This window comes from Malurus melanocephalus, unplaced genomic scaffold, assembly GCF_030028575.1.
Source record: "Malurus melanocephalus ecotype Western Australia unplaced genomic scaffold, MMel_1.1 scaffold_98, whole genome shotgun sequence".
NCBI classification, from domain to species: Eukaryota; Metazoa; Chordata; class Aves; order Passeriformes; family Maluridae; genus Malurus; species Malurus melanocephalus.
The window spans coordinates 1936425-1960832 of NW_026623330.1; the positions used below are offsets into that span (position 1 = coordinate 1936425).

The 24408-nt window shown below is 46.6% G+C and overlaps 2 protein-coding genes across 2 annotated transcripts in view; one reads left to right on the plus strand and one right to left on the minus strand.

The window, feature by feature from the left end:
• The window catches only part of HELZ (helicase with zinc finger), an 80854-nt gene extending 78476 nt beyond the window's left edge, over positions 1–2378 (plus strand). Inside the window, exon 31 of the mRNA XM_057368892.1 lies at positions 31–2378. Within this exon, the coding sequence (XP_057224875.1) occupies positions 31–362 (332 nt within the window). The 3' untranslated portion in view covers positions 363–2378. The remainder of the gene's footprint in view (positions 1–30) is intronic.
• A 6660-nt stretch (positions 2379–9038) lies between these two features.
• Positions 9039–18226, minus strand: CACNG1 (calcium voltage-gated channel auxiliary subunit gamma 1). The gene is made up of 4 exons (XM_057368890.1): positions 17878–18226; positions 12217–12291; positions 10170–10307; positions 9039–9468 (listed from the first exon to the last, which is right to left on the minus strand). Exons 1-4 carry the CDS (start codon positions 18116–18118, stop codon positions 9242–9244), a joined length of 681 nt encoding a protein of 226 aa, XP_057224873.1. The 5' UTR covers positions 18119–18226; the 3' UTR covers positions 9039–9241.
• Positions 18227–24408: the final 6182 nt, after the last annotated feature.

Consider the following 24408-nt stretch of genomic DNA (forward strand, 5'->3'; position numbering starts at 1 on the left):
TTTGCTCCAACTGTGCTTTCTGCCCCGCAGCTCCCCCGAAGGCGGCCAAGCCCCCGGAGGAACACCTGAAAGCTGAGAACATCCAGCTCTCCAACTCCTTCAACTACAACGTGCTGCAGCACCTGGGCCAGTTCCCCCCTCTGATGCCCAACAAGCAGCTGGTGGARTCCAACAGCAGCAGCCCCCAACCCTCGGGTGGCACCAAACCCGTCATGTCCTACGCCAGCGCTCTGCGAGCTCCCCCCAAACCCAAACCTCCTCCCGAGCAGACAAAAAAGAACAGCGACCCCCTGTCCTTGTTTCAGGAACTTAGCCTAGGTAGTTCATCAGGTAGCAATGGCTTTTACTCCTATTTTAAATAATCAGATTATTTTTTTTAGAGAGAATTTAATTTTTATTTGTGTCGGTAGATCTAAGGTAGTTGGGGCTTTCACCTGTAGTTGCAAATATTCCCTTTGTTTATATTAGTAAATATATCCTCACTTAATTGCTTTGCTGCTAGACTTGCAACTAATTTTTTTTTAATTATATTCCATTATTTTGCATTTTTTGATGTGGGTCGGGTTTTTGGAAGCTTTTCTGTAGGAAAACACACATGTGTTATTTTTTAATTTGTGTAATGTTAATGATATGTTGCATTAAACTAGCAGCTGAGAGATTACCTGTACAACTTGAAAAAAAGAAAAAAAAAAGGAAAAAGAAAAAAAAAAGGAAAAAAAAAGTTTGTCTAAATTGTATTTAAGAAGATTGTAAGTAGCATTTACATTTATTCAATAACATTAGCATACTATGCTGGGTTTCTGTACCAGAAATGGCCAGTTAATGTAAAAATGTATGTTATTTCTGCTTAAATTCATTTAATTTTTTTTTTTTTAAATAAAGGTGCAGCATCTTCTAAATAATTTCAGTTTTATCAGCTTTTTTGTGAAGGGATGCTGCATTCTCAGACTTTTATAGTTTTAGATTCTGTATGATGTGGTATTGTATTTTCCATCCACTGTAGGGTAAAGTAAAGGCATTCTTTGCAGACACCTATGCCATTGTTTGGAAACATTCAGATAAAAGTATTGGTATACTTAAAAAAAATAATWAAAAAAATCGAAAAAAGAAAAAAAAAWTTAACAAAAAACCCAAAAAAACTCTACATTTTATTTTTGGACAAGCTAGTAATATAAGCTTGTTTGAAAAGTTAATTTGATAGGTTTTTTAAATGAATCATGAAGCTGAAAATAAATTTTTAGGTATGTTGGTGCTTAGTAGATTTAATAACTATTTTAAAAAAATGCGTGAATTTAGTAAAAATACTTTTTTGTTTGTTTGTTTAATTTTTTTTCCACTATGCATGTGTAAATGTTTGTAATCTGGCTTTTTCCTCCCCTCTTCTCCAGTGGTATAAAGAATTGTGCCGCTTTAATTTTTTTTTTTTTTTTCCGGTAAAACTTTTGGTACATTATTTGATGTTTACATTAAAATGTGACATTATACAAGGAAATTCAGATATTTTGCTAACTGTTTTGTTTGAGGAACATCATTAAAGAAGAGATTTAATGTTTGTCAAAGCTGTATCCAAATTAATCGAAATCTTCTGGGGATCAGAATGGTTACCAGGTTTTTTATCTCCGTGAGCTCTGCAAAGTTCTCCATGAACCTGGCCCTTAAGGAATCCAGTCTGAAAAAATGAATTATGGGATATTAAAAAAAAAAATTAAAGAAACAAGTGTGAACAAAACCTCAGAAGATAAAAACTTTGTGGATAAAGATTTCTGGTCTTGCACACTGTCCCTGCTTTGTGGCCGGGGAGCTCCAAAGGGGGGTTGTAGAGTTTCTCCTTTATTTCTCCTTAGTCCTCCTTTTAAACTTGAARTAAATCTGGGAACTGTTTTACAGGGGTGAGCTGGGTGTAGTTCACAATTCCTCCACTTGTTACCTGCGAGAATTGAAATTTTAGAGCCGTGTGGGGGCAATTTCAGATTTTTACAGCTGTCCATGGGACACCTTAGGGGGAGCAGGGGCTTCTGCTCTGTTCAATCAGATTTTTGCTCTGGTTACAAATCAATCAGGTTTATTTTTTGCATTTGACTTCATGTTTTAAGACAAGGGTCATTATGTAATGGGGTTGATTTAAACTCAGCACACTGCAGAGGTTTGCATTATAAATTTTTTATGATAAATCTTTGCTGGTTTATGATTCAGAAACTCATCTGAAAACCKTTTTTTCCTTCTTTTTGCTGTAAAGCAAAACCCGTGTAACTCGTTAATTTATTTCCAAATATTTTACCAAACAAACAATGCTGGGGAGGGGGCAGCCCCTGCCAAGTTCAGCTCAGGGSATGGAACCCAGAGCACCCAAAAACGAGGAGGGGCTGAATTCTGCAGCCTTGAATTCAGTTCGAGCCAAACTGCTGTTCAGGGGGTTTTTGCCAAGCTGATGGTGGCAAATGGGAAATTCTCCTGCAGGGGCTGGGCTGCTGCTCTGGGGGGAATTTACCTAATTTTTGTATTTTGGCAGAACTTTGGCGTTTTGTGCCAGTTTTCCTGCGTGGATCTGCATCCTGAGCGCTGCTCTGGGCAGTCCTGGCAGAGGTGGGGATGGAGAGGAGGGGAAGAGCAGAGTGAGGGACCCAAAGCTCTTCACATCCCCAAGTCAACATTTTGTCATTTCAAGGGTTTCAGTTCTGTGGAGCAGCCTTTTTATTCTGTTCACCATTTAATATTTGAATTTTGAACTAATAAACATCACTTGTTCATTTACTGCTATCTGTCGATCAGTTCAGGGGGAGATGCTCTCATCTCACCATGCTTTATTCTGTTTTACACTGGTATTTTATCTGCACTGAAAATATTACTGATAAAAACCCATTTTCTCTCTGATTTAGAATTCAAGTTCTTTAACTTCATGAAAACCCCAGCTGGTTTTGGTGCTAAATTTTCATAAATGCTCTCACCCAGAGTTTGAAGATAATTTCTATCATTATCATCTGACTTAACAGCTTTAGCATGAATCAGTTGGATTTCTTAGAGTTAGTTTTTTTCCAAAAGATGATTTTTTTTGAAAAGTCTTGTCTGGCCATTGTATATCACATAAACAGCCYTGAGTGAGATCTTTGGTTTTTGGAGCAAATTATCCAATGTTTATTGAAGTCACATTTAGAAAACCCCCAAACTGTATTTTCAACTCTCCTAAGGCTTCAATCAAACTCTTATTAAAATGAAATTAAGCCTTACAGATGGCTCCAGTGKGCACTGCTCAGGCTGCACTGTAAATATGGACCTGTTGCAATTATAGGGAAAATTAAAAATTGAGTCTGCTTGGTATAAATTGTCTCAGTTTGGAGKAAATGACTGGAGGCTGGGGCATATGCACCCACTGGGTATTTGGCTCCTTGGCTTTTTTTATGCTTTTTATGCTTTTTTATGCTTTTAGAGCCAAATCCCTTGGCCAGGAATAAACTGGCCATTGTCTGTGGCAAATTTAAATGGCAGATCTAAATTTAGTAAGCTTGTATTAATTTCAAGAATAATTTCTGGTTTCGTTTCCTTTAATTCCATATTTTCCATGAGAAAAATCTGGATGCTTCATGGGAGGTTGTCAGTGTGGTGGTAAAAATTAATGAAGAATGAAGGGGGAAAAATAAAATTATTTGGATTCTAAAAAAAATTTTTTTTTTTACAGTTCAAATAGAGCTTTCACCCTTTAAAAAGACACTTAGTGAGTGCAGCTGGGAGTGCTCCTGGCCCCGTGCCTGGGTGAAGGACCCACAGGTTTGGTGGCACATCCCTGTCCCTCTGCTGTGCCCCTGCTGGGGACACTCCCTGGGGTGTGGTGTCCTCTGAAACTCCCTTTTGTCCTCAGGATGGGTCTCAGCAGTTTCCTCAGAACCCCAAATGTGTCATGGGGACAATTCTCTTCCATCCCCTGTTGTATTCACGTGGCAGCTTTCACTGCTTCCACAAACCAACCCATAAATTCCTATTTTGCAGTGAGCTGGGTTAGAACCAAAACCCCAGCACCCAGATTTCCTCCTGGAGGTTGCCATCCAACACAACTTGTCCTGAATTTTTAATTGTGGAGCTGCTGGTCCTTTGCAGGGTGAGAATCCTGCCTGGGTGTGAGCCCTGCGTGTGCCATTCCCTACTTTGATTAATTAATGTTTTGTTCCCAAATTTGTCAAGTTCAGCTGTTTTTTTTTGCACAGATCATGCTCCCTAAGCAATTCTTTTGCTGTGTCTGTGGTACCTCAGTTCTATAAGTAGCACCAAGAGCAGTGTTTGACCACTCCAAATTTTCTTTTTTAGACTGAACTCGGCCATATCAGACCCTGCACATTTCCAGGGCAGTCAGCTCATGGTGCTTCGTGCTCTGCCCATATCATCCCTCAACTCATTTGTTTTGTTGGGTTTTAAAGTTTCTAGTTTTCCTAGAAAAACTGCAGACAATTAACTTGTCAAGACAGATGGCGATGATCTATGGTGCCTATAAAAATTTGCACATCGTATTCCTTGACATGAAATATGGGCTATTTCTGTTGGTGTAGCAATACTTGAGCCAGTCTCTTTTTTGCTGGCTGTGTCAAGGAGCAAGGGCTGAATCCTTCTCAAGATGTTTYTTTTCCTTCCATTCAAGAGGAGTAGAAGGATTTGCAGCAGAAGCAATGGAAATGTCAGCTCGGTGTGGGGGTTTTTTGGCAACTTCAGCTGAGAAATGTTGAGGAGTTTTTCCCTCATTAAGGATTAATAGATGCTTCTGACAAATTACAGAAAACGCTCTGTGATATGAATTATCCAAGACTGGTTAAAAGATGTTGTCAGTCCCTTTTCCAGAAGACTTGGCTTCGTGCTGGAGGGTAAATACCTCGACAAGAGMAGCTGTAAAGCCATGGAGGTGCTCCCAGTGAGACTGGTGATACTGGGCACGAAGCTGAGCCACAGCCCGGGGTGCAGCCTTGCCAACAGGATTGTGCTGCTGGTTCTGTTACAGAGAAAACAGCCCAGAAATCCCAGTTTATTCCCTTCTCTGCATTTCTTTGTAGAAAGCAGCCAAGCAGCTCCGTGTTGGATGGAGGGTGGGCACGTGTGATGGCTGCGAGCCTTGAATTGATGTTCAACAGCTCCACTGGAGCCYGAGCATCCATCAAGAGTGACAAAGAAACGGCCACATCCTCTGCTGCAGTCAGAACAAAGTTGTGACACTCTTCTCTTGTCCCCTGGTGCCAGTGGGAAGGGGAATCATTGGGATGGATGTGTTCAGAGCCCCAGGGATGGGGTGTTCATGGCACAGCCCCGTGCTCCTGCAGTTAAATCACAGACTGTGCAGGCTCCAAGGGCCAGGGAATGCTCGTTTTTGGTGAAGTTTAGGCTGAGGTTTGTTCTCTGACAGTTTCTGCCCATTCTTAGGTGTTCCTGGCATGTTCCTGCCCTGGCTGTGAATCCCCAGTGCCCTCCCCAGGGTTGGCAGTGCTGCAAACTTCTCCTGACCCCTGGACTGAGTGTGTTCCTCAAGGCCCCTCTGCAGCAGGACTGGGGATCTCATGGAAGGGGGAACATTCCCAGATCTTTGGGACATTCTGGAAATCACTTCCACAGCCACCAGAGCGAGGAGAAAAAAGTGATGTCCACAAGCAAGTCACAGAGTGGAAAGGAATTGGTGAAAAAATGGAGTAAATCAGTGAATAGCTGTGAATTGTGTCAGGGTGATCCCACACCTGAGTGTCCTGTGTGTCCAGGTGTGGGCTGAAGGAGGATCAGGGGTGTGCACAGGGATTTTTGGGTTCAATTCTCTCTCTCTCTGCACCCATCTGGCACAGCTCCTCTCCCACCCGCGGGTGCTGGGCTGTGCCTGTCCCTCRCTGCGGATGAAGGGTGTTCAGGAGCTCAGTCACTGCTGAGCAGGCAGTTCTCCTCTTCAGGGTTGCTTGTCTGACACCTTTTCTGCACATTAAATTCACACAACACGGCGTTTAAAAACAAGGGAAGCAGATTCCCYCGGCGCCTCGCAGCAAATCTTACATAAACAGAAACCTTCACGTCTTGYGTTGTCTGGGATTTCACACTTGGGCTGGGGCAGAGTGGAGCAGCCCAAATCCAGCACTGGGACCTGGGCAGTGCCCTGGGGCACCCTGGGGTGTCCTGAAGAGGGGACAAGAGCTGATGTTGGGTTAGGGAGTGCCCAAGGGGTTGTGACAGAAGGTGTCCCTGGTCCTGGTGGTGGCAGGACCAACSCTCAGGATTTTGTGGTGGCTGCTGCTTGGTCCTTGTTCTGCAGATTGATTTGCCTCTCCCTCTCTCTGGTCCCAGTTCCCACTCAGTTCTTGGGCTGTGTCCCAAACCCTCGAGTGCTCCTGTGGATTCCCATCCCTGCTTGGCTCTGGTGACTCCCTGTCCCTGAGGAYGTTTCCTTCCCATTTCCATGATACATTCCTGAAGTTTTGGTGCCTCTTCCCTGCCATTTGCTCAGCTGAGCGAATAAAAACTGAACCTGCTTACAGCTCCCTCCAACATTATATTCCTTTTCCTTTATGGAGGCCAATTCCTTTTATTAACTCTCTTAAAACCCATTATCAGCTCTGGCAGAACAAACCTGCTGYAGGAGCAGAGCCCTGCCCACCCTGAATACCAATGGCCAATTTCAGCACTTTTTAATATCTGGAGAAGAAAATGAAGTTATCCACGTGCTATCGGTCTGGCAGAGACCATAGAGAGCAGGGAGTGATCACAAAGCCTCAGCCTGGAGCAGAAAGAGAATAAAACTGGGAGTTTTAAGAGCTTTAGGAGGCATCTGGCTGAGCTGCCTGAGCTCTGGCTGCGGGTGTGGGATCTCCACGCTGTGAGCTGTGTATTTGCTCTGCCTCGTGAGTAAAGTGAGCCCAGAGAGGCTGTAAAACCTTGGATCCAGCCCAAACCCCAGCACTCACCAGGATTCTTTCCATTGCCCTGCCTGGGGCTTGGATGAAGCGGATCAGGAGCGTGCAGGAGGTGGGTGAGACCTTCCAGGCCGTGTTTATCTGAAACTGGATATCAGGAGAGGGACTGAGCAGCGTCTTGGCTGGGCACAAAGTTGGCTCATCAGGATAAAAACCCACCTGGAAATTGGGTTTTTTTTTTGGCCAGGAGAGGCATTGCAAGGGAGGGATGGAAGGGTGTGGATGGGTGAGGAGCTCCCTGGGGACACAGGACAATCCTCTGCTTTGCATGGGGTGATAAATTCAGCCCCCTGTCCCCAAAAATGGCTCTTCTGAACCCATGGCATGATGATGATGATGATGATGATGATGATGATGATGATGATGATGATGATGATGATGATGATGATGAGCTGCAGTTCCTGCCAGCTCAGATTGATCTCTGCCGTGTAGGGTTGGATGTCCCAGCCCTGAGGTCGGCACCGACTGTTTCCCTTTCTGCCAATGCTTGTAAAGGATCTCCCTAGAAACTGGCCTCTGTTTTCCTGAACAATGAGAATGCAAATGAAGYGTGTCAGCTCTGTACCCAAAAATAAGATTTCAAAACCATTTAGCATTTCAGAGTGGCTCTGTGACAACGTGAAGACTTGCAGTTGTCTCTCATGATGAGAGACAGGCAGAGCTCCTCAGCTCACACTCAGATCTGAGCGCCAATGAGTGCTTTAGCCCAAAACTTTATAATATATGGGTTATTTGTAGTGCTTTTCAACTTCAAAGAGCTTGGAAAACATTAATGCAACTTCACAAAAGGCTTCTGTTCTCGCTGCCACTCTGCTGATGGGGAAAATGGAGATGAGCCCGAGTCTGGCTGGGGCTGCTGGGGCTCAGCCCGCMCCGATGGCAGCACTGAACCTCTGGGGAATTCCTCCGGATGTTTGAACACACCATCATTTCAGACCTCTTCAAATTGACCTGAGAWTTTTTGTTACAAATTCTGTTTCTCTTTAGGTTTGTGGACAGCTGAACACAGAGGGAAAGGCACTTCAGTTCCCTTTCCTCCTGATTTTTAAATTACCGAGTGAAACGACTCCACTGCAAACCGCACGCTTTTTCCTGCTCGCGGGTAAAATGCTGAGCAGATTCTGAAAATTGAACTGGAAAAAAAAAACCCTAAAGAAATAAAGAAAAACCATCCCACCTCTTGATGCTGGGGTGCCCTGAGAGTGAAAAGGTTTGGCTGGAGGGGCTGGGGATGCTGATGGTTTGATTTGGGTTCCCCAGCACCAAAGCAGCCCCACAGCATCCTCCAGCACTGCCCGGGGGCTGCACCTCTGCTGCAGCAGCACCACAGAGCATTCCTGGGGCTGATCCTTCCCATTGGGGCAATTCCATGCTCTGAAGGCTTTTCCTGAGCTGCCCTTTCTGTACCCACGTGCAGGAAGCAAAGGAAGCCACTCCAAAAATCCACGGCAAGGGACAAACGAGAGCTCGGTGCAGCGAACCGGCACCGGGACCCGGCAGGATCCATGGGCCGAGTGATTCATCCCTCAAATAATTCCCACAAAATCACGCTGCTGGAAGATTATGCTTTTTATTAAAGGAAAATATCACCCTTCGTGTTCAGCACTTCTCGCTTTGCCATTGAAGTCGAAGCAAAGCAAAAAGCTCTGTTTTGTGGGGTTTTACGCTCGATTCGGAAGGATGGAACTGCAAGGTGTAAATCTGGAGGGGAAGTTTTCACCCCAATGCTGCTCAAAGTTCTGTTTTGTTTTTATTTCAGATGTTAGTTTGCTAGAAGAGCATGAGGATCTCCAGCTTATTCTGGAGAGAGGAGCTAACCCTTCTGAGGGAAGGAGGGTGGCATAAATGGGGACAGTGACTCCCCACAGTCTCTCTCTGACCAAGTAAGGTATAAAATCCTGATATCCCTCAGGGATCTATGCCCAGCTACACCAAACATCTTCTCCACAACAAAGCTGTCTCCTCTGGGCACAGAGCTGGCTTGGGCACAGATTTCCCTTCAACTGCATCAGCACAGGGCAGCCCCAGACTGGCACAGAGCGGTGCCATTCACACACACCCGTGATGGTGTTGAGCGGTCTTTCTGCTTTCTTAAAAAATGAAAAAAAGACTCAAAAAAGAGAGAAAAAAAAAAGAAAGGAAAAATAAGAGAGGAAAAGAAAAAGAAAGCAACAATTGCAATCGAACATGCCTTGGTTCAGTAATGACTCACTCAATGGAGAGCACATTGTGTAGTGAGACCCAGACATTTTAAAAAATAACAAATCTTTTCAGAACACTTTCTGGATATTTTTTTTTTTTTTCCGTGGGTGCAGGGATCATCAGTGCTCCGGCTCTGCATCCATGCAGGTCTCCCAGGGGTTCTGGGGGAAGCGGGGCAGCGCGATGAGGAGGAGGGCGATGCCGCAGACGAAGAGCAGCACGAAGGAGGCGCAGGCACAGGCGAAGGACCACGAGTAACTGTACTGGATCCACGCTGTCTCCTTGCTGTCAATCATCCTCTTCACCGATTGTCTCATCACTTCAACTGAGATGATGATGCAGAGACCTGAAGGAAGAGAGGAGCAGTGGGTTGAATAACCAGCTGTCAATTTTTCATCCTTAATTAACCGCCTCATCTGTTGTTTTGCGTGCAGGAACTGCAGTGRGATTCACAGGTGAGTCACTGACTTCGGCTCAGAACTGCCAGGAGCTCTGCCACAACCCGGGTCAGCCACTGAACTTGGGGARTGTGATCTTTCCTGGATGGGAAACTCAGAGTGGGGGAGGAATAATTGCATTCCCCAGGGAGCTTTTTCAGAGGTTGAGGAAGATTTTACATTGAGGTGACAATTTGCCCCTCTGCCTTTCACTCGCTGTGGCACCTCAAGGTATTCCTGGCTCACGTAGAAGTGCAGTGTTTGTGTCTTTGGGAGGCTGTTGTGTATTTTGGGCCTGGATTTTGTTGGTTTTGTTGCCTCTTTGGGCCATTTTGTTGGTTTGAGAGAGAAAATTGTGCAGCCCCGGTTCAGACTGGGGTTAGCAAAGGGGATGAATAAACTTTTAAATGGGATTGGAGAAAAGACAAACCAGAATTACTGCTGGGTAATCCCCCTGAACAGGGTGTTCTCACACCACCTGGAGTGTGTGGCCGGGACAAAAACACTTTCAGTGCGTTTTTAGAAGAGTTTCCATCCCCCTGCATCTATTTGAAGTTTCTCTGTGCTGTCCTATGAACCAAGTGAGCCAGGTGAGCAGCCCTGTGGGTACCTGCAAAGGTGTAGAACATGGATGCTGGCTTCAGCAGGTAATCCCTCTTCTTCCTGAAGGACAGCAGCACGCAGATCGTCCCGATGATGGCAAAGCCCACGCTGAAGATGGACATGGCTGCGGCTGAAATGCTGTATTCTGCCCAAGGGAGCAAAAATAACAACAAAAATGACACAGTGAGCACGTTTTGAGCCTCCTGCCATCAGCAGGAGAAGAAATCCTTCCCACTGCCATCATCACTCTGAAAAATACCTGGGGCCAGGAGCTTTGGTGAATTATTTCCCTCAAGTGGAAACAGGGGMAAGTATTGGCTGTGTATTTTTGAATGTGAAGGGTACAAAATCAGAGMAGGAGGGGGAAAACTCTTTCTGAGCTCTTCCTGAATGACCCAGGGCTCTTTTTGCCCACTTGTCTGGGGCTGATGGAGCGCTGGGCTGGAGCTGTGTCYGTGTCATTGTTCAAACCTTGCAGGGCCCCTTCCCTCACTCCCAGAGCAAGCAGACAGCTCTCTGCTGTTTTTATTCCTTTGCCTTTATTTCCAACTCTCTGAAACCCCACCTTCTTCAGGGCACAGCATTCAACCCTCCCCAAAATCCTGCTTTTTGCCAAGGCTTTGCTGGACRCTTCCCCCAGCCCCAGCACTGCTCAGCGCCTGGGTGGAGGGGGAGAGTTGTTAATTGAGTAATTCCAGCCTTCATTTGCATGTTGTGCTCGTTTTCAGATTAGTTTAATATTTAACACATGTAGCCATGCATGAACATCACAGTGCCTGATGATATTTGCCTTTCAAGCCATTGAAAAAAAAATATCTCCCAGGCAAAATCATGAAGAATTTTTTTTTTTTTGCCTGTTACTAATTAGCTCCCATCCAAATGAGCTATTTCTGTGAAGGGGAACAGCAGATCACTCTTTGTTCTCTCTGCTTTCCATATCACTGTTTTATTATCACTTCCTAAATGTTTCTCTTTTCTCTGTGCTGGAACTGCCTGAAAGTGTTCGTTTCATTGCAAAATCATCTGCTGGGCTTAAGATTTTCTTTTTGCCCCAAAGAAAAGAAGTTCCTCCTGATTTTTTTTTTTTTTTTCTGATAAAGAAGTTCTTCCTGATTTTTTTTTTCTGCATTGCCCTGAAGGCACTGGGTGCATTTTGAAGATCAGGTAGCAGATAAGTGAGCAAAGGCAGGTGACTCAGATAAAAGTTTTTCTATCCAGTTAAAATTCCTGTCTTTCCTGTCTTAGGAAATGACTTTTTAGGGAACCCATCTCCAGGGTTTTCCACTAGAAGCAAAGCAGATTAATACACGCGGTGTAACCATTGGCTCTTATTTTCCACAGTAAATCTGTTTTGTGGCAAACTGGGAAGGAGTTTGTCCTCAAAGAGAGGATGAGGAAGAGAGAGGAGCATGTTAGGGGAGCCCTCAAAATGTTTGGACTGATTAAAAACGTGAAATTTATCCGTGAAGGACCATTTTACTGTGAACACTGACAGTTCATGTCTTCGTGGGATCCCTTTCCTTCCACCCATCGATCGCTCCATTTTTTACATGACTTTCATGTCAAATCAATACGAAGCATAAAATTCCTAATGGTCTTCAGAGAGCCTCTGCACTTCTTTGCAGGGTCARGCCTCTGCCTGGGCTATGATTTATTCATTTAGGTTTTATTAATATCTTCCCCTTCGATGGCAAGGGCTGAGTGTCACGGGCAGTGCCGATGTTTTAAAGTCATTTTTATCCTGAAAGGACTTTTTACAGTTTTCCTGCGTATTGACATTGTTATATATTCCTGGGACAACTTATGTAAAATCATGTTTATGAGTGTGATCATATAGAAAAATCATTGTCCCCAGAAAGCTGGGATTTGACCTTGTCCAGGGCATTTTCCAGCCCATTTTCCATTTTTCCCAGCTGATGGTGCCAGTTAAAAATTCTGCTGYTTTCAGTGGAACCAGGGCTGAGCCCTCATTTTGGGAATCATTTCCCCTTAGCTCCTGTGTCCCCATCACTTCATACAACATTAAGAAAATACATTTTTAAAATCATTCTCACCTTTCTGGGTGGTCACTTCAAATATCTCCGAGGTCTCTCCTGGAGTGAAGTGCTTGAAGTAGGAGCAGTTGTGGTCTGAAAGAGAAAAGGAAATTCCATTTTTTGCACTTGGAAACCTCCAATGAGATGCAGTAACACTGAATTATTTTTTTTATTGACATTGATATTGATATTGATATTGATTCTGATATTGATATTGGTATTGATGTTGATATTGATATTGATACTGATATTGGTATTGATATTGATACTGATGTTGATATTGGTATTGGTGTTGATATTGATATTGGTATTGATATTGGTGTTGATATTGATATTGATATTGATATTGATGTTGATATTGATATTGATATTGATATTGATATTGGTATTGATATTGGTGTTGATATTGATATTGGGTACCACATTTGCAGTGGTTTTGGGGCTCGCTGCCCTCAGTGATCCCGAGGAACTGGAGCTGGATGGGATTTCCTCAGGAGCAGATGAAGACACTGAGCACTGATCCCTTTTGTGCCTTTGAGCTTTGCACTCTGATTGCTCCTCTGTTTAAAACACAAATTACAGATGATTTTTYTCCTTCTGTCTTTGCCCATCCCATGTTTCTGCCTCTCGGTGTTGCTGCATTTCCTGGGGTTGGGAGCTCCCCTTACCCACCCCATTGGGATGTGGGACCTGGGAGCCCCAAAAGCGAGGATGGGGTGTCCTCATCCTCCTCAATCTCCTCAATCTCCTCATCCTCCTCATCCTCCTCATCCTCCTCATCCTCCTGGCTCTCCCCTCCCCCAGCTCACAGGTTTCTGGGGGTGATTGCTAACAGGGATCCCAGAGCTGAGGCAGCTGCGGTGCAGCAAAGCTCAGGGTGCTCTACTAAAATAGGGACTCCGAGGCATTGTGGTTTTTTTTTCTTTTTTTTTTTTTTTTTTTTTTTTTTTTTTTTTTTTTTTTTTTTTTTTTTTTTTTTTTTTTTTTTTTTTTTTTTTTTTTCTGTCAATAAAAAAAGACCAAAGTGAAAAAAGAGCAAAGCTTTTTGAATAGCCCAAGCAGTTGCCCAGGGAAGGGAAGGCCAAAGGCAAAGAGGCTCTCACGCCAGGTTTTATCCAAGTTTGATCCCATCAGAGCAGCCCATTCAGTGAATTTGATGAGACAGAGTCAGAGCAGGGGAGCTTTATGAAATTCCTCTGTCAGAACCCCCCATGAGCACCGTGCCAGGTACAGGGGGATCAGATTGTGGGGCTGGGGGAGATGGGGACAGGGAATTGAGCAGCTGAGTCTCTCCATGTGCTCAAACTCTCCCTGCTCAGCCCGGGCAGAAATGTCACTGCTGTCACAGGGGAATTGCAGAGGGGTGGGAAGGGTCTGTGAGGAGCTGCTGACTCGCAGCTTTGGCAGCAGCAGGGTGAGGGTGGAGGGTGTTCTTGCTATTTATAACAGATTTAATTGAGGCTTGGGAGGGCTCTGGAGCTGGCACAGCAGTTGCTYGCCAGGAATTCGGCCGGGAGGGTGCACTGAGAGCGGTGCCAGCCTGGCTGGGGGGACACACTCAGCACCCCCTGGGACCCCAAAAAACAGAGCCAAGGCTGCCTGGAGCACAAAATCAAGCTTGGTTAATGCCAGGGTCACTGAGTGAGCCCCAGCTTCCCGAGGAGGAGCCTGGCAGGGCACTGGGTGCAGGATCCTGCAGGGAGAGCTGTGGGTTTCTGCCCTGGGCACACAGAGGTTTCAGGGGTTCCTCACAGCATTAAATCCTCTGGCAGAGGATCCCAGTGCTCTCTGCTCTACCTGTTGATTTTTTTTTCTGTCGTGGAAGTGGCGGCTGCTGGAGTTGGTGACTCAGGGAGGGATTTCTTTTCCCACTCCCAGGAGATGGGTAATTGCAAAGCAGCRTTTTTGGGCCTGTTAGTGGAAGATTCCTTCGAGACACTCTTAGCTACTTAAGTCTATAAGCTGACTTTTATTTCATCTGCAGATTCTCCTYGCTGCAGACGAGGTTAATGTTTAGCTCTGGTGTCTCCTGACCTGTTCTTTATTATCTTTGCAAACGACTGCAAGAAATAATTTGATCTCAGCCCTCTGTGCCTCTAATTGTGAATTTTGARCCTCAAAGCAGTGGTTTTGTGACTCCACCAGCGACTCAGGCTGGCCGAGGCTGAGCATTGTGCCTGGGACACTTCATTTTGAGATTGTTTGGTTTAGTTTTCATTAATTCCCTGCAAAGCTGAGCCCAAAGGTGTCCCCAGGTGTGCAGTGAAGAGGTGAAGGCACAGATTTGGTGTGTAGGAGCACAGGGGAGCTGCAGGGATCCCAACCAGCCCAGCCCTCCATCCTCAGAACCTCTCTGAGCTGGGTTTGTCTGCAGGAGATGGAGCTGCCTCTGTCCCTTGTGGCTCTCAGCAAAGCTCTCCAAGGTGTGATAAAAGGGGTCATGGCACGGACAGGTTGATGTTTTTGAAGAATGCATTTGTTGTGGGGCAGTCTGACCAGCCTGATGGGGGTGAAATGCTCTGCTGTTTGCAGTTTTCAGGTGTCTCAGCTCTGCTGAGCTGGGGATATCTGTTTCAAGTCCGTTATTCAGCAGAACTGAGGCCCTGCAGTGACTCTGGGGCCGTCATGAATAAGAGAAAAGCCCATTTCTGTCACAGCAGGTTTGCATAATAGATGGGATTTACACTGGGGCTGGGAATGGATGAAAGCTTGGTGCAATCTTTGTTCCTCTCCACCCCGATTGCATTTTCTCTGCCACGAGGTCACCCCGGTGCTGATGGGGACAGGCCAGGGGCTCTGTGCTCACATGAACTTTAGGATTGTGATGTGTTTCATCCCAGAGTGTCCTCACCCCTCCCAGCCTTCCTGCTCCTCCCCTTCAGATCCATCACTCCGGGATGCAGGAGAAGTGCAATCCCACTGAACTGTGGATGAACCTTGGARAGCTGCAGTTTGGAGATTTTGGGAGGGAAGAAAGGGTGGAAAGGCCATGAGCTGCGTGGGCCCTGCAGAGTTTTGGGTGTCAGCTTGTCCTGTGAGCACTGGGGTGACAGACAAAGGGCTGGAGCCCACCTTGTCTGGAACCTGAGCTGGATGCAGCACAGAGAGGTTTGGGACAGGGAGGGGGGCAGAAAATCCTGGGGTTTAGTGTGGGGTTTCACTTGTGATGAGTTTGGGAAACAAGAGGTTGGAGGAGGAGGCGAGGTGAGGGCTGGGCAGTGGAGGGGTCAGACCTTGTGCTCTGCCTGGTCAACACACGGGGTTTTGGGGATGATCTCTCTGAGCAGTTTAATGTCACACCTGTCCCCTGTAACAGGGACACACAGCTCCTTCGCTCTCCAGCTGCCTGCACTCAGGTTCCCGTGTTCACCAGGACCTGCTGGACATCCCTGCTGCTGCCCAGAGCACAGGAGCCACTTCTCAGGACACCACCAGCCCAGGAGTTACGGGCAGTGATCCTGGACTCAGTTTACAACCAGCAGTAAAATGCCCCGGTGCCCCCCRACCACAGCTAAAAACGTCTCAGTATTAATCTGGATTTGCCTGGTTTTAACAGCCATCTCCCTGATCTTTTTATTTGTTACAGCAGGATGCTGAACCCTTTTCAATTTGTCAACACCCTCGGATAGGTGCTGTAAAATTTTAAAGCTCTGCCTAAATCACAGCCCTGCTTTGTGGACTGCRAGAGCCGAGTCATCCTCCCCTCTCTGCACCGTGCTGAGCTCAAAACCTAATAAATAACGTTAATCACGCCATCCATTTCCTCCACAGGGAGCGACTGGTAAATGGTTATTAATTCTGTGATAAATCCTGATGCCTCTTTCCCGGTGCTGGCAGTAATGTCTGGTGATGTCTCATGATTTTCAGGAAAAGCGGCGCCCGCATCTGCTCTTTTACAGCGCGCTCGTTCCATTCACATTTCCTGGGCTGCTGAAGGTTTCACAGCCGCGGTGTTTCCCTGCCCACACCCCTTYCCTGAGGTGTGAAATCAATCTAACAGGAGCCGTGCGGCCACAGCTTCGCTCWGCCCCGGGGTTCTGTCCCCTCTCCYGGCTCTGATCCTTTCCCCACTCCAACAGGGATGAAGGAATTTCTGTTATAACCGAGGTGCCAATTCCACCGCCACAGGCTACAATCTAAATCCCCAGATCTCTTTAAAGCCTGGATGAAGCAGCTCTGGCTCAGGGGACAGCCCAGCCCCTCCACAATTCCCATTTATTCCGTGGCGGGCGGAATGCGGCGCTGGATGTGATTCACCGTCTGTGCGAGCACATGCTGATGTCTGTCAAAGATAGCGGCCGCTCTGCCTGCGAATCTGCTTTGTGCAGACAGCTGGATATTTATGAGTTTTATATTTACCCYCACGGTCGTGAGGTTTTGCTGTTTATCCGCTGATTTCTATTGTTTTTTTGCCCTTTGGTTGGGGCTCTCCGTGCGCCAGGGAAGGCGTGAGGAGAAGGAATAAAGGAATAACATCTCCAGGCACCTCAGTACCTTCCTGAGAGACATTAAACACATGGATAACACGCTCCCAAGTTTGGTTAGAGGCAGATCCGCACACCGAGGCTCAGCCCCTCTCTTCACAAGGCATAATTTGGCCGAAGAGATCACGAATTGCAGCAATASAGGCAAAATACAGTCAGCCCAGGCAGGAGGATTTTTCACAGGAAATTTTCAAATACGTGTTAACATATATTTCATTTCAAGCGGCGAGTCTAACGCGAAGGCAATCCTGTTATTTCTGTTCTGGAAAGCATCCAGTACCCTCTAAGCCTTCTAAAAAAGCACAGAGGGAGTGKATCAGAGTGGATGTTGCTGACTTGGCAATCGGCACCGACATAATGAGCTCCTTTAACCGCGGCGATGGAGCAGCGTTCCCGGAAAGCTGCCGTGCCCATCGATTGGGCTGCAGGTGGGACGTGTGTGGGAGCAGGTGAGCAGGCTCCCTAAGTCCTTGAGAAATTGATTCCAACTCAAGTTTATGACTTTTTTTTTTCTTTTTTTTTTTTTTTATGATACGGCGACCGCGGCGATGGAGCAGCGTTCCCGGAAAGCTGCCGTGCCCATCGATTGGGCTGCAGGTGGGACGTGTGTGGGAGCAGGTGAGCAGGCTCCCTAAGTCCTTGAGAAATTGATTCCAACTCAAGTTTATGACTTTTTTTTTTTTTTTTCTGGAGGTTGGGAAGCCGTCATGCAGGCCTCTCTCCCTCGCTGCCCTGAGGAATGATTGTTGGAAAAGCTCGGAGATAACCCAGCACCCACCRTGGATGGGCTGCTCCTCTGGCATTRCRTGGATCTGGAAATCCTACAGATCCAGCTGTGTTTGGCGTGCCCATCAATCCTCTCTCTTGCTCTCTGCTGTCAGCGTGCCTGCAGGACCCTTGGCTGGGCTTCAGCGAGATTCCCTCCATCCCAATTTCTCTTTGTGATTCCCACTGCGCCCGATCCTCCTCCCCTGCACTCAAATATGGTCACAAACACACAAGGGCAGCAGAGCCAAGCAGYCCCAGCGGGAGGGACAGCAGCAAGGGGGGCTTGCAGCCCAACACTAAAACAGCCCTGTGCACCCCGTCCCAATTTTCCCTCCTGCCATGGGGGGCTCGGAGCCTGTTTTTTCTTWTTGCCACCAAAGCAAACCCTGTTGGGATCCTGGCTCTTCTCCCSTGAGTTCTCACCTACCTCCTGGCAGGCTGATGGGCCCGCAACTCTTCTCCCGGTGTCCCCGCTCCTGCAGGACGATCCTCTTGGTGCACAACCTCCAGAGCCCGAAATGCGCCGCATCGCAGGCCGTGCTGTTCTCCTCCACRCTGGGGCTGAGCACGGCCCAGTGGTCAGTGACCACGGCGGCGAARAGCAGCGAGACACCCAGCAGGATCACGGAGAAAGCCAGCCGGACCTTCAGGGGTTTGTTCTGGTCCATCGCGCTCCGGACGGGACGGGCGCTGCTGGCGGAGCGCGGCGGGCGATTCGCGAGGKTTCCCAAAATGCTGGCGCATCTGAGCGCTCGGAAATGTCAGCCCCGAGTCKCGGGCAGCTGCTGGGCTCTGTCAGGAGGCTCCCAGAGCTCGGCTCAGCTTTCCGCCCCGTCCCACCCGCCTTGTTTTGGATTCCCACGCCCGGCCGGGCGGGCGCTCGCCGGAGCGGCCGCAGCCGCCGCTCAGGGGCTGAGATCTCTTGACTTGCGGCATGCCCAGAAATAGGCATTAATAGGATGATTAACTTTTCAGCGGGGTTATAAAAACATCTGTGTTTATAATAGCGCTGGGCCTGAGCTCAGACTGATCCTAAACAGTTTAATCGCCCTGGAGCTCGCTCAGTCCGCGCCTGCAGCCTGGGGCAGCCCCTGCACGGAGCTCGGGGCTGGACGTGTCCCCAGAGCCCAGCACTGTGGCAGAAAGTGATAAAATAAGCCAGCTAGTTTATTTTATGATTTATTTTTATTAGGGCTATTTTTATTCTGTGTTTGTATTTTAATTATTTTTAATTAACCTGAACTATTCTGAGTAGCTGAGGTTTCTTTTAGTAGATTATGTTTGTTTGGGGGGGTTTCTTTTTTTTTTTTACTTTTGGGGTTTTATTTTAGTTCTTTTGTATATTTTTTCCTCTTTTTCTAATGCAAAATCTCTCGAATACTTGTTTGCTTTCCAATCAACCATCCCCTCAATGCCTGCAGTAACTCCAGCAGCCACCCAACACATCCATTCCTTCTTCCAGAAGYCTTGCCTTGCCCAGATTGCTGGGGCTGGGCCAGCCTCCCTCCTTGCCTTTGATATTTCAGCTGATTGTAAAGCCAATTTGATGGTAATGTCAATGCAGAGGCCACTGTGGAGGTGACATTACAATTGTGATGTCAAACTGAGGAGGGTGACAGCACCTGAATGTTAAAAGAATGGTTAAAAAAATGCCAGTGGAGAGCTGCAAATATCATTGTGTCAAGATAATGTCAGAGCTACTCCAGTCCTGCTTTATTAACACACCCGTTTGATGTCAAAATAAAGGTGCAGAGGTGTCAGCTCAAGATGATGAGGGACAATGTGGAACAAGGAATTGAGGTGTAGGGAGAGCATRGGAAAGGGAGAGAAAATTAAGGGTRAGTTGAAAAATGTTGGTCCAAAATCACTGTAATTGAAATGTGACTTAGAGTGGTTAACATTTCTCTTTGATGTGTGACAGAGTGGCACAGACACCCCTGAGGAACAGGGGGATGTGTGGGCACCCAGGATGGCATCTGGTGCYCTGTTCCTGCTGGGTGTGGGAGCAGTGGGCAGGAGTGAAGGAACTTGGGTGAAATGGAATGGGAAGGGGATCACGGAGAGCAGAGGGGATGTGGAGCAAGGCAGGGATCACAAGAACCCGTGCTGGGGCTGGCAGGGATATCACAGRCTTTCACTGAAACCAGAACCAAGASTTCTCAGGAAAGCAGCAAGGCCTAAAGGGAGCAGACTTTAAGCCAGGAAAGAAATGCATTAAAGATGTAATGCCTTCTCCTTTGAAGCAGGCTCTTGTTCAATTCCAGCAGACATCAGTCGATGTCAGGAGCTGCAGCAGTTCCTCGGTCCTGCAGACTCCACAGGTGGAGCAGAGGGAAGGGGATTTGTGTTGACAAATGTGGCCACAAAGAGAGGCTCTGGCTGCTGAGGCACCAAGTGCTAATGATCCTACTTTAGACTAATTACAACCTACAAGGACTGCAGGGGTGGGAACTCATTAATTTTTTCGCTGGTGTTGGTCTTTGTGCCTCTTCCAGTGCTGGCAGGAATTGCACCTTTTGTTCTCGTTTCGATCGAGTTCTGTGGGGTTGGTTTGGCTTTGAGTTTCCCAATTTCCAGGAAACGACTGGAGTGAAATCAGAAGGGAATAATTGATCCTCAGAAGGGAATAATTGATCCTTCTTCACTGCTGAGTGGAGCTGGGAGTGTGAATGGGCTGTGAGGAGCCCCAGCATGGGCAGCCGTGGCTCCCTGAGCTCAGCTGAGTTGAAACACTGTCCCCAACCCCAAAAATGTCCTAAAGCTGCCAGCCCGTGGGGAAAAAAGGGGTTTTGTGGATTATTTGTGGGTGTTGAGGGATTGAGGAGACCCGCCTGCATTGCCCCAGGGTGGTGAGACCTGCAGGGTCGGGGTGGGCTCTGCACAGTGAATTCCTGGGAATGCCCCCTCTGAAAGCTCCCTGATTCTGGGGCTGAAATCATGGAAGGCCAGAGCTCAATCTGTGGGTTTTTTTGGCTGGCTATTTTATTTTYCAATAGATCCCACACCGCTGTGTGTAGCTGGCCATCCCTGTTGCCCCTGTGACCGACTCACATCCCCGTGCTCCCAAAATACCTCCGGCCGTGCTGGGGAAAGCGATCCCCGCGCTCCGGGGGCTCGGCAGCGCCGGCTGAAAGTCGAACTGCACCACAGACAGCTGCAGATCCTCCTGTTCCCTTCCAGATCCTGCCCTGCCCCTGTTTGTTGGTTTGCTCATTCCAAGGAAATGCCACATTCTCTTTTTGCCGCTTTCTGAAGCCTTAAGGCCTCTCTGGCTCTGCTTTTCCCTTCCTCAAACGTTGACACTTTTCCCCGACACCGCTGCTCACAGCGGGGCAGCCGCAGCTCCTGGAGTCACCATCTACCCCCAGAATTGCTCATAAATGTGGGGAAAACATTTATTTATTTCAGTCTAAGGGAAGTAGCTTTGGGCCTGGGCTTTAAATGGCTCCACGAGGCAGAATGCCTCCCTCCAGACGTGCCAGTTCATCATAAACCTGGCAGAGGTGGATGAGACAGGCAACCAACCCTCATCCTTGCAGGAGGCTGAGGAGCTGGGAGGTGAAGGTRAAAGAAGGATTTGGAGAAGAAATATTGGCTCTGATGGGATGGTTGGGGATGTTTGGGAGCGGGGAGAGGCTGCCCCGTGCTCAGCACCGCCGGGGTTTTGTGGTGGTGACCGGAGCAAGGCTGTGTGGAGCTCCAGCACGTGGGACCAGGATCCCTTCAGGCAGGATGGGCAGCATCAGGGAGGGGAGGATGCTCGAGGGGAGCTCGTGTGAAACCTCCCAAACTCATTTGAAACCTCCCAAACTCATGTGGAACCTCCCAAACTCATGTGGAACCTCCCAAACTGGAGGAAGGCACAGACTCGGGGAGGGCACACTGTGATGTTTTCCTCCAGGGTGGTTTGCACCACTCCAGGCTCAAACTGGGCACTGAAATCACACCGTGGCTCATGTGGGACAAGTTTAAGCTGGAAATGAGAAGGTTTTTTCTGATTTCCAACCTAAATAACTGGATATATTATGAAGATAACTTTTCTTGGAGAACCTGTGGTCTATGGGACCACCAGAATAGTTTTATGTCCTCTGAAACATTGGCTCCCAGTGACACGGCCAGCTGTAATCAAACAGTGCAAAACGTGAAAAAATAAACAGAAATCTCAGCTCAGAGAATTTGGAAATTTAACAAAAAATCTACATACCTTTCTCCACACAAAACCAAATACATTTAAAATGGTTTATTTAAAAAGTAAGGATTAAGTACATTATACATGGTTGTGATTATACCAGTAGAACTGAAGCACAGTGGAAATAACACTTTAGAACTGCAGACAGAAATGTAGCCTCAAGGGACGTGATATATTAGCCCTTGTGGATATGTGATCCATACAGAGAGAAAAGGAAATAGAAAAATAGTTTATTGTTAGATGTCTGGGCAGCTGAAGTGATTTCTCCTTTTACTCCTATTGTGTGTGGGAAACGAGGAAGAGAGAGCTCATGTTATACCTGAAACTTTGTTTCCTGGAAAATCAAATCTGATCCAATAGCATTTTTTTTTTAAGTTCTGCTGCTGCAGTATGTTATATACCAAAAGAGCAATTATTGTTAATGATATGGTTTTATGGTATCTGCAGGCCTTGCTGGGAAATGGGGCTCATTTGTTCCATGCTGTCCAGGGGAATCAGAGAGATGTGGAAGAACAGATGAGGTTTTTTTTTTTACTGTCACTGAGTGGTTTCAAAAGTCTGAGCACAATCTAACTCTGTGCAGATGGATCAGCCATGGAGCAAGACTGGTCACGGGCAGGAATGTCGCAAATGTTTCAGTTTTGTCAGAATCAAAGTTTTCCATGGGAAAGGACTGAGTTTTTGAGGTTTTGGTTGGTTGGGTTTCTTTTTTTAGTGGAATTTTCAAATGAATTTTTTTGCTTTTGRCTTTGGTTGAACAATTTACTGCACTGCAGCTGAAGTGAGATTTCAGTYGCAGCCCTCGTTCTCTGTCACGACAGAACCTCTGGCCCCTGAGATCTCCCCAGGCCTTTTCTCCCTGTCCAGACCCCATGAGCATCCCACAATCCCCGCTCCAGCTCTTGTTGAAGTTTCCTGCTGGAGAAGAAGCAGCTGCTCCAGCTTGGACCAAAACAGAGCATCACTCTTGGGGAGCTGCAGGAGCCAGCCCTGCCCTGGCAAAGACCAACATCCCAAAAACGCTCAGCGAGACTCGGCCAAAAACSCTGCACGTGCCTCAGACTGCAGGCCTGAGCTGGGCTGAAAGAAAACCTTGGGCTTTGGCTGCAATCAGATGGGTGGTTTGAAGCACATTCACCGGAGAACGACGAGAAAAAGAACAAAAACCCACGCGCGGAGCAAACCTCACACTGTCGACTTCCAGTTCAAGGTACATGGGTTTGGAGGAACAGCCTACATCTAACTCCTGGGTTTAGAGGGAATGGTTGGGTTCTTAATTACAGTAAACACGGATGAGGACTTAGTTCTAGCTATTAGTTTATTAACACAGTGGGAAACAAATAGTTCTGGGAAATTGCACTTGAAAAATACATCGACTATAATTAGATGTAAATTAATTAGCACTTAGTATGACACACTAATGAGACAGAAGGTTGGTTTGTTTTTTTTTTCATTGCAAACTTCTACTTCTATCATAGCTAATCAAAGTATTTTAATATTACGAAGTCTCAAAAAGTAGGAAATAATTTATTGTTTGAAAGCATAAAGATTCTTGTAAAAAAAACCTTTCATCAAGAACTTTAATAATTTTAGAACCCTTTTATGTTGTCCTAGCCGAAAAGTAGGTAAAAAAGTTTTCTTTTCTGCCTCTGTTTGAATTTTTTTTTTTTTTAAAAAGCTTGTGTAACGTCTTTCTCCATAGTGTGTTGATACAGAAAGTAGCACAACATTTTCTACTTTTAAATCGCTCCCATCGCTCCGTTCGCTTTAGCTCGCAGAATTCAGAGGTTTGAAAAAAGGATCCCAGCAGAGTTTTAACCTGAATGGAAACTCTTAACGAGCAGGGATGAAGGCTCCAACCCGCCTCTGCCAAAATAACGATGTGGCTGTGCCAGGCTGAGGGCCAGGCAGAGCTCAACAGTGACTGGGGGAAGACTCTCGCTTTAAAACTGAGAATTGTGTCTTGGTTCTTGCAAGGAGAGAGGCTCAGGCAGGGTTATCTGGGGGGAGAGGGGGTTCAACTTGCTTTTTGGGATGTTAAGGCAGCTGCTCCGGGATTTCCCTGGAGGACTTRGTTCCGCTAGCGGAAAGCCTCGTGTCCAAACCACCACTGAGTCCCTGGCCCTGGGGCCATCGTAAGATAAATTAAGACTAAAGAGGTTTAAACAGTTTAGCTGAGATCTCCCACTAACAGTGACCCAAACTTTCCAAATTATGGATTTTTTTTTCTTGTCACCGCTTCTCTAGTCTTCTGCTAGCAAAGATTTTCTGGGCAAAGACAATGGGGATATTCAAGGAATTTACAGGAATTAGATGCTCCTCTCTCACTGCATCTAATTCATCCGAGGGGAATCGGGCACCTCATTCTCATATGGCTTGGTCGAGTGGTCACTAAAATCTGCATGAGTACCATCGAATTAAATTACCTTTGAGTCAGGCCCTCGAGCTTTGAGATCCAAGCCTAAGTGTAAAAACTGAAAGCAGGAATTTCTAAAGAAAAAAAATAAAATTTCAGATTCTTTTAGAAACAAACAGAAGCAAAGGGTACAAATTAGTTCCCTCCTTACGCGCTGCATAGAGTTTGCTGTGGSCTCTCTGCACGTAAGTAGATGCGTCGTTACAAAATAAATTAAATTAGGTCGAACCACCATTTCCATCTAAAAGCAACTATACCTTGCACCATGCGGCACTTAATTCATAATAAAAAGAGTTTAATAAATATCTCATAAACGGTGAAATATTTTTTTTTTGTTTCTTTTTTTTTTTTTT